This window comes from Galleria mellonella, unplaced genomic scaffold (genome assembly GCF_026898425.1).
Source record: "Galleria mellonella isolate WM207_F2 unplaced genomic scaffold, CSIRO_AGI_GalMel_v1 utg1634, whole genome shotgun sequence".
In the NCBI taxonomy this organism is placed as follows: domain Eukaryota; kingdom Metazoa; phylum Arthropoda; class Insecta; order Lepidoptera; family Pyralidae; genus Galleria; species Galleria mellonella.
Window position 1 is genome coordinate 1,347,630 of NW_026442007.1, and position 9,489 is coordinate 1,357,118.

General features: G+C 33.0%; 1 protein-coding gene across 1 annotated transcript; it reads left to right on the forward strand.

Annotated features, from left to right (window-relative positions):
* The first annotated feature begins 3,159 nt into the window (after positions 1 to 3,159).
* LOC113512936 (acyl-CoA:lysophosphatidylglycerol acyltransferase 1-like) lies at positions 3,160 to 6,918 on the forward strand. The gene is made up of 5 exons (XM_026896902.3): positions 3,160 to 3,165; positions 3,872 to 4,008; positions 4,885 to 5,021; positions 5,978 to 6,165; positions 6,682 to 6,918. Exons 1-5 carry the CDS (start codon positions 3,160 to 3,162, stop codon positions 6,916 to 6,918), a joined length of 705 nt encoding a protein of 234 aa, XP_026752703.2.
* The last annotated feature ends 2,571 nt before the right edge of the window (positions 6,919 to 9,489 follow it).

Here is a 9,489-nt window from a genome sequence, read left to right on the forward strand (position 1 = left end):
AAGGCACGGTGTGACACAATTGAAGCGAAGGAGATGGGGTTAGGGAGGATGGCAGACCGTTCCGGAATGCGCTTATGGACGATTGCTGTCTGCTGCTGCTCCTCCGACGCCTTAACCTCGATCCTTACTAGATGTCTTCTCACTTCTCGTAGTCCAAAACTTGTGCGATGAATTGGCATACGATGAGTCCAATGGTCGCTGACTCGTACTTTTCGTATTATTATTCGGCAACGAAGGTCCAAAACACGTATGTTTGCGCTTGAAGGTGAGAAGCTCTTGGTTGAAATCAAATGCTTGTCCGTGCCTCAAGTTTTATAATAAATTAAAATAAATACAAAAGTGCGTGTAGTTCTATCCGTTAACAAAATTTGAATGTTTGACCTTCTAGCGGTTAAACGGTCTATATCTATGGTTCTAATATTGCAAGTACGAAAAATTTACTTTTTATTAAAACGTCTATACTGCCAAATCTTGAACAAGGAGTCCTACGGATGTTTCCCGATTGGTTGGATCCATAGGAAACGCTCCTTAGTCGCGCCGTTGCACTCGTGGGAATGGAGCGTTCAACCAATTGGAAACTAACACTATTTGTGTTATTGGTAGTCATAAAACTTTATTAGTTAACGAATGGGTGTAGCCTTACCTGGTGTAGTTTACGATACCCTTTGTTTTATACCACTGAGGTGGCAAACAAGCATACGACCCATTTGATGGTAACCGGTTACCGTAGCCTATGAATGCCTGCAATACCAGAGGTATTAGTCGCGTTGCCGACTTTAAAGAAACTCCTTTACCCCCCTTTTGAAGAACCCCATGCTGTAGTCTCTTGTGAAAATCTCGACAGGGAGCTCATTCCATAACCTGAGGGTTCGTGGGAGAAAACATCTCTGAAACCGCGTTGTACGCAACCATCTAGACTGTAGGGTATGAGGTATGAGGTACCCTAAGCCTGAGATGGCCTAAATTAAATATAGATTTTAACCTTTTGCCTTTGGTAGGAAAAACAATGAAATAAACTACTTCTAAATAGAGTATCACAATAGGACAGAGGTGCCCAAGCAAACGACTTTTGTACAAAGTCTCCCTCTGGTAATATCTTCAGGAATATAACTGTGAAAACCACATCCAATTTGGTTGAGTAGTTTTTGTGTGTTGCCGGAACAAACTTACAAGTTAGTCAGACATTTCTAAAAACTATTGGCTTCTATTGCATAATTATTGTTGTTATACTTATAAATAAAGATATGTATACTCAATAGTAATATGTCTGCACGGTAGCGTCATCTACCGCTCCCATTGGTGTCACAGAAATTCAGCGTTTAGGCGTTATGTATGAATGCATGAACACTTAGCTGAGTGGTGACTGGTGGTCGCATATTTCCTTATTAGGTATAAATTTATTTTTATATTTCCTTTTTCTTTAAGTTTATAATTGTTTATGTTTTAATTATAACCGTTGACTGTAGCTGTTGATATGCGTCAAATAAAAATGTTTCTTTCTAACTTTCTATTGGTTTTATTGAGTATAAATTTTTATTAAATATTTCCCACGTACATATTTACTCGTCTATTTAGTTTATTATATAAGTAAGATGAATGCCGGTAGAGATGGAAATGTTACCTTGATAAATTATGTATATCAAGTTGCGTGTCTTACACCCACCATGGGATTTAGGGTTTATTTATTCTATGCGAAACAGAAATATATAAACGTAATGAAACGAATCTAAATAAATTATATTTTTATATGAAGATCGTAAATATAATTCTTAGTACACGCGTAATAGCTAAGTTTTCTGTTGACTTCAAAAAGAAGTCTGTTATCAATTTTGTTATATATATTTTTATGTCGGTTATCTCTTAACTCCGTCAGTTGTAAACCGATTTGCATAGTTTTTTTTTTATCTGAAAGTATATACTTACATATTAGTCTCATTGAATGTTTATCAAAATATATATTAAGTTGTTTAGTTTCTAAATCAAAATAACTGTTTTTTTTTTTACAATTAAAGTCGGTTTCCTTTTGTAAAATCAAATCTTTATTATAAAAATGTCTGTTCAGATGTGGGAGGGGCATTACATAATTATTTACGTAGTTACATACATACGCCTTGGTAGTTGCGAAAGTTAGTTATGAAAACGATCATTATCTCTTTTCTTAAAATTTACCATTAGAACGTTTTTACGTTATTGATTACTTCTTATATATTCTTAGTTTTTAAGGAACTCCCAAACAGAAGAGGTTTCTAAATTCGTCCATATTTGTTTTATGGCTATATTTTACGATTATGTCACCAAATTGTGAATGGAATTAAATTTTCCCTCTAATTTTAATATCTAAAGAGTTTTCTCCCAAGTCGGTCCTATTATATATTATATAATTACGAATCCAGCAGTAGATTCATAAAAAGATGACGATTTCAAATTGAAATTTAAATTATGGGATTGAGTAACGAAAATACTGTAGAAAATTGTAAACGTCTATTTAAAGAATAACACCTGAGTCCTCAGGATTAAGCAACGCATGGGGGGTATCATGGGCGAAACAGTATACTCTGTTATGTCCGTGGTACTGCTCATGTCTATAAGCGACGGTTACCACTTTCTAGCAGGTGGGCCGTCAGCTTATTTGCTATTTTGATAAGTTAAAAAAAAATCAACATCTGTATTATCGAGGCTCATATGAGATATTAGCGTATGCGCTTTGTTAGCTATTATTTATTTTCTAACGTTAAAAGTTTTATTCTGCTTTGAGGTATACACCCGTAAACAAACTTCAAAATTAGGAATGGTATATATTACGTTAAAATTATTATATTATTATATTTTCTGTCGTTTGAAGCTGTCGCTTTTCTTTACGGAATAAAAACCCGTTTGTTGCAATTATTCTATCGACTTCAAAATATCTGAACAAAATTGAATGTATGGGGTATGTATTGGTAGTTAGAATCCTTATACCATCCCGTATGACGTTGGATATGTATTTTTGTAAAGTAGGTCTTATATTTCTATTTAGATTTATATTGATGATTCTAAGTTGGATCTTTTGTCGTGTTATTTTTTATCGTGCATCAAAAATATGGATAATTAAAAACTATTTCATTACAATAATCATATTTTATTACATGCGGGAATTTAAAGGAACCACAAATCAATAACATGCGGGTAGGTGTACAATGTAACAATACTATTAAAGCGTTTGATACGTCATTAAGGGTGCGCGTGGGGCACTAATGGATTTTGTGGACGTGGGTCAATGAGAATGCAGTTTCTGACCGCCCCCGTCGACGATATGCTCGATACGCTTTAATCGAACCGTAATAAGAATTATTTTGGTATTTTATATACCTACACGTGAAATGTACACGTGTAATGGTGCAGTATAGAATTTGTTTTTTTTTTTATACAATTTAGAATGGCAAAAAGCTGACGGCCCACCTGATGGAAAGTGGTAACCGTCGCTTATAGACTTGAGCAGTACCATGGACTGTTTCGCCCATGATACCCCCTATGCGTTGCCATTCCTGAGAACTTAAATGTTATTCCCCTGTACCCAGTAAATTCACACCATATCTCACCCTTTCAAACCGAAACACAACCATGCAAACACAACTGCTTCACGGTTGAAACACGAATGGGACAGAGGTACCCAAGCAACCGACTTGTACAAAGTCTCCCTTTCGTAAAAAAAATATCTTTTTATCTAATCATATATTAGTAGATTAATGCTTAAATAATTAAACATATAACGCTAATAATTCTTAGAAGTAGTCATTGAGTTCAAACGTTGTACCTTAATTGACATATTTTTTTTAGAACATAACTCGAACCTAAAATTTCGGAGTTGTATACAATATATTTTTTTTTATAGGGCAAGACAAAACGCGACCAGTCACTAGAAGAGTTGAGACGGCATATCCACTCAAGCTATATACCGCTCGGCCGCCAGTTCATGGTGCTGTTCCCTGAAGGTGGTTTCTTGCATAAAAGGAGAGAAATTAGTCAAAGGTAAGAATGTAATATTTTTTATTTATAAAAAATTAAATGAAAGGAGGGATTGTTTTTTTTTTAATTATACCATGTTTATTTACATTAAACGATCTTAAAATTATTGACATTGACCATATAGTGTTAATTTTGGCACATGTTTAATTACTTTAAGCAATGTAGGCATGCAATATATATTTTTTTTCTCAAACATGCTTGAAAATGTGACTATTATTTTGACAATCTTCTTAGAGATAAATCAAAATTGCCGTACTGGCCAGATACATGCGGGCAGCGGCCGGCAAAAGTTGTATGAAAATCCATATCTGTCGTGTTTTGCGGCCAGATAAATTACTATGTAAACTCATGTATGTCCTGTAATTTAAAAATGGAATGACCTTTTACTTCGAAACATGGCTACCAAGGAGATAACTAATAAAAAAATTATTTAAATTTCGAATTGGCTTGCAAATAGAAAGCTGTTTATTGAAAAAAAAAAAACAAAGGACCATTATGGCGCGTGAAAAATTATTATTGTTCGTTATTCGTCATTGAAATTAAAAAGTAAAATTGTGTTTTTGATTTCCGCGCATTGTTAGAGAAAAGTACTATACAAGCCTTGGCCACAACAAGGCATTGATGGACTCACGTATGTGTGCCTCGGCTACGCCTCGGTCCACATTTGCACGTTCGTCCATCAATGCTTTAGTTGCTGGCCGCTGCAGTAATGTACTAATACTGGTCATCCGGTACAATTAGAAAAGGGTATTTTTTCTTTTGTGTGGATGTATGAATCCTATTGTTGTTAAATTGTTTCTTGAATTACCTATATACCATAGATTAAAATGTATTTTTATTTCTAAATCCAATAAAAAGAAATAATTTTAATTTGAATAGATATGCAGAGAAAAACAACTTGCCCAAATTGGAATATGTTTCGTTGCCGCGAGCCGGAGCTTTGAAGGTGATCATGGATGAAATTGGACCACACGAAGATGAAGAGGCGACCACGTCTAAGAATGATACCAAAAAAGGTATAATGATCATAAACGTAACGCATCTTATTTTAATGTAGACTAATCTTTTTTTACCGTTTTGCCTGTATTTTACAATCTACGTAATGTAAATTATATTATCTTTCTATCTATCCTATTTAAGAGCTGCGCTCTTGTCGGTGGAGCTCTTGCCACTCACTACGATTTTCAGCGAGTCTCTTCACCTCTTGATACGACACGACACCAACTCCTTCCTTGATCTGCCTGATGTATCTATGCCTTAGTCTACTTCTTCCCTCCCTCCCTCCTCTCTAAATTATATTATAATGAAAGAAAAATAGATACGTTAGATACGCAATGAAATTAAAAACTGCATATAAATGGATAACAAGATACCTGTTTAAATGTAAAAGGTAACAAAAACAAAACAGCAGTAAACAATACGACTGTAATCATCAATAGATTACTAGATGATGATGATTTCATTATTAAAAAAAAATACCTTAAACCCAATAGATTTAAACACAATGTTCTGTTAAGACAGATATGTTATACATTCAGAGAAAGAAACCTCAAAGTTAACATTGTGTTCTATAACTAATCAAAATCAATTATTTTTATTTAAAAATTACGCTACTGAACTGATTTTGATAAAATTTAAGCCAATATAAAAGATTAAAAAAATACAATTTCAGATAAAAAAAAAAACTTTCTAAATCGGTTTACAACTGAAGAATTTATAACGTAATAAATACAAGAAATAACCGAATTGATAACCTTTTTCTTTTTTGAAGTCTGTTAAAATGTTTCACACATAGAGAAGCGACATAGAAATTTTACTATAGTGTCAAAAAAATTAAAAGAAATATAATGATTACAATAGGAATAAATAAGATGGACATTGTACTCAAATGTTCGAGTGGTGCTAATTATCGTTAAAATATATTTTATTATTATTATGATGTCATTGTTTAAACTGTTTTTGTTTTTTGCAGATAACAACTTCAACCAAAGCAACTCAACAAAGATTTTGAACAACAAAATGGGCGACCGCGTCGAGTGGGTGCTGGACCTCACCATCGCATACGAAGACCGCATACCGCTGCATTTGCAAGATGTCGTGTGCGGTACAAGACCGCCTTGTACCACGCACCTCCACTATAGGCTATATCCTAGTACTGAGGTAAGAATTTGGTGGTATTAATATTAGAATTATCTTCGTTCAAGATGACTTCTAGTAAGAGCAGGTTCTCTAAATTTGAAGATATTTTTGTAATTATGTTATTGGATATTTTTTGTTAATTCTCAATTATTTCCAATGATTACGTTTGCAACTATTTTGCTGCACATTTTTTTTAACCTTAATTTTTATATATTGTAATCGGTTTTCAGCAAACCTTTATGAATGTGTCCTTTGTCATAGAAAGTATGAACTGCTGCAAATTCATTTTTCACTATTACAGCAAGAGCAAACAATTTGCTAGTTTGCTGTGATGAGACTTCTTCTACTACCTTTACATTAAGTGTTAAATAACTAAAATACCAAAAAACTGTAGAGATTTCAAAGACAATTCGGTCTTAAATCATAGTGTTATTTCATCCAAATCTCAACGTTGATATAATTATTTTTTACAATGAAATGAGACATCAGACAAATGTATATCAAGTATCAATAATCATATTACTTCACATCTTACAGATACCCTCTGACACTGAAGGTATGACGCAGTGGCTCTACGATAGATTTATTGAAAAGGATAAGATGCTCGAAGAGTTCTACCGTACGGGAAAGTTTCCTTCAAAAGGATCCACTCCACACGTAGTCCGGCGCGTTAGGCAAGACAATCTTCGGTATCTGATACTCCACTTGTTCTTTATAGCGTCTACATTTGTACAATACAAGTTGTGGGGTGTTCTCTGGGGTTACCTGTGGTAATCCTACATTGATGACCAGACGTGGACACAAAACCGTTGATTTTATTTTACGACGTATGTTTTTGGATTCGTGAATTGAGTGAATGATTTGGTCATTTGAGATCATTAAAATAAATAGCATGATTCTCGAATTTGCTTTTAATTCGATGTTAGTATATTCACAGTTTACTGTTGATCATTGTGGTCATAAATTTATTTTAGTTGTGTGCTTTGCTTTATATAAGTTCATTTTCAGTCATCTCCTTTCATATGTAGTGAAATGTTTTTATAGTTTTTTCAGTACAAATAATGACATATATTAATTTATATAGCAGTATTATAACTCAGAACCTCCTATACTATATCATGCAACTGGCCGTGATTTCTTGTCTCATAAAATGGGCAAGTACTTACACACTATCAAAGAATTGTGAATGGGATTTTAAACCATTAGCATATTACCATATTTTTAACCATTTATTGTGATTTATACTAATGTAATTCTATAAATGTGTATAAATCAAAATACCTTTGTATATTACCTGAACGGGTTAATAATACTTAGCTTAATATCTAGTATAAGGTACTAAGAATGCCGAATGTTCTCAATTCAATGTTTTTATTGTTTTAAAACGAGCTATTTCACGTCTGGTCTTGCTGTACCATCAATTAAGTTTTCGGTTATTGGCTGCCAATTAAACGAAATCTCACAGTCTGCGAAGTAAGCGTTTACCAATGTTTCAATAAGCCGAGTTATTAAAACGAAATACAAATGTACTTAGTTTTTGCGTCTAACAGTCATCTCTAGTTGTAATATTTAGATTTAGTGAAGTGTACAGTTGCTTTCAATCATTGATTTTTGTTATAGTAGCAATTTTATTAAGTGTTGTTTCATTCTCGTAAACAAATCTATTCTGCTAAATTTTAATACTAAATATCATGTCTACGGTTATGTTCAAATGCTGTGAGCAAAGTCTCACACTTGAATCAGGATTATACAAGTTTATTGCTTTTAATTTTCATCAATTTGCATTAAATAAATGTTATTACTTAATTTATGTCTTCTGCTAAATTATTTTCGAGATCAGACAGAGAAAAAGGATCTTTAATAGTACTCATTAGAGTGCAAAATACTATTCTTACACTTGATTTAACAGTGAATTCTTAAGAATAGAATTTTTAATGTCATTATAGCATAACTATGATAATTTGAAAATTTTAGGTTTTTTTTTAATGTTTTTCTGATAAAAATAATCTTCACTTTGTATAAATGCAACGTTTAACAGTAAAATTTTGCATTATAATTATCAAATTAGAATTTGCTATCAAATTTTTTGGAGATATCAATGCGTCAATTGTAAAATCATTCGGAAATATTGAAAATGCGACCGTTTTTCGAAGTCTTTGAGATTTGAATTGTTTTTCTTAGTGTTTCGTTATAAAATATTAGTTGCTTTTTCGCAGTCAGTAACCGAATACGGCGAATCATTTTTCATTTCCTCTAAGGGGATGGGAAATATAGTACATTTTTTAGTACTCTATAAGAATTTGTTTAGTTTTTTAATGATAAGTATGGACATATCGTCTTTCGATTATTTGTGCTGAGGGCATATTACTTTTAGCTACAAAAAGCCATTTCTGACTGTTTGTACCGTGACACGATCAGGAATCAATAAGGATCGATATAAGGAAAACCGCACATTCAATACTTACTAGAAATCCTTTTATCCTTATTCTCGATTAAAATGGTGGATTAAAAGTTCCTTTTTATATGAATCGTAATACAGTTCATTTCGTACACCTCAACTGTGTTTAACTACTTCTCAATAAGGGTATAGTATCGAAAGAAAGACAGAAAAATCATTTATCAATTATAATATATAAGTAGAATCAATAAAAAACATAAGAAATAAAATATACAGGTCCTATACATACATATACATATCTATCACGCCTGTCTCCCATTAAGGTAGGTAGAAACAATGAGACAACAAGAGATTTGTTTGAATTTGTCCTCCAAATGCTTCGATTCAAACAAATCTCTTTCGCCCTCATATCTACAGCGTTTATCTTATTTTCATGCTTCTTCTGCAGTACCTACAATTCGCTTCCATACATGAGTGTTAGTGTCAGTACTCCCTGAATTATATCACTTACATTACCTTGCATTCTTTTATTAGCTCTAGTGGCCAACAAATCCATCCATGCGTTTTTCTTTAGAGCCACCATATTTTTAGATCTCCATCTTACCATACATTCTCGTCTTAACGTCCTTTCTGTTACTTACACCACAAACTCGATTAGTATAAACTTGAATCGTATTACAATTCATATAGAGCTCTTTGAACTGATCGTGTATGACGTTCTTTATATATCAAAGCGTGCTGTGACATACAAGTCAATATATAGGTATATTAGCATAGTTTTTTGCTTGCGCTGGTACTTTCATGTTCTTGTGACAATAATGTTTAGACGAAACAATTCCCTTTTACACTTATCACTTTTTCACTGTCTATTTTATCCATTTCTCGCTTCGAATTTTGAAATACGTTTATTTAATAAAGGACACCTACTCGAGTTAATCCTTGTTGAG

Coding starts and splice junctions, on each gene's coding strand:
- LOC113512936 (XM_026896902.3), top strand. Junction 4,009..4,884: donor AGGAGAGAAATTAGTCAAAG/GTAAGAATGTAA, acceptor TAATTTGAATAG/ATATGCAGAGAAAAACAACT. Junction 5,022..5,977: donor TAAGAATGATACCAAAAAAG/GTATAATGATCA, acceptor TGTTTTTTGCAG/ATAACAACTTCAACCAAAGC.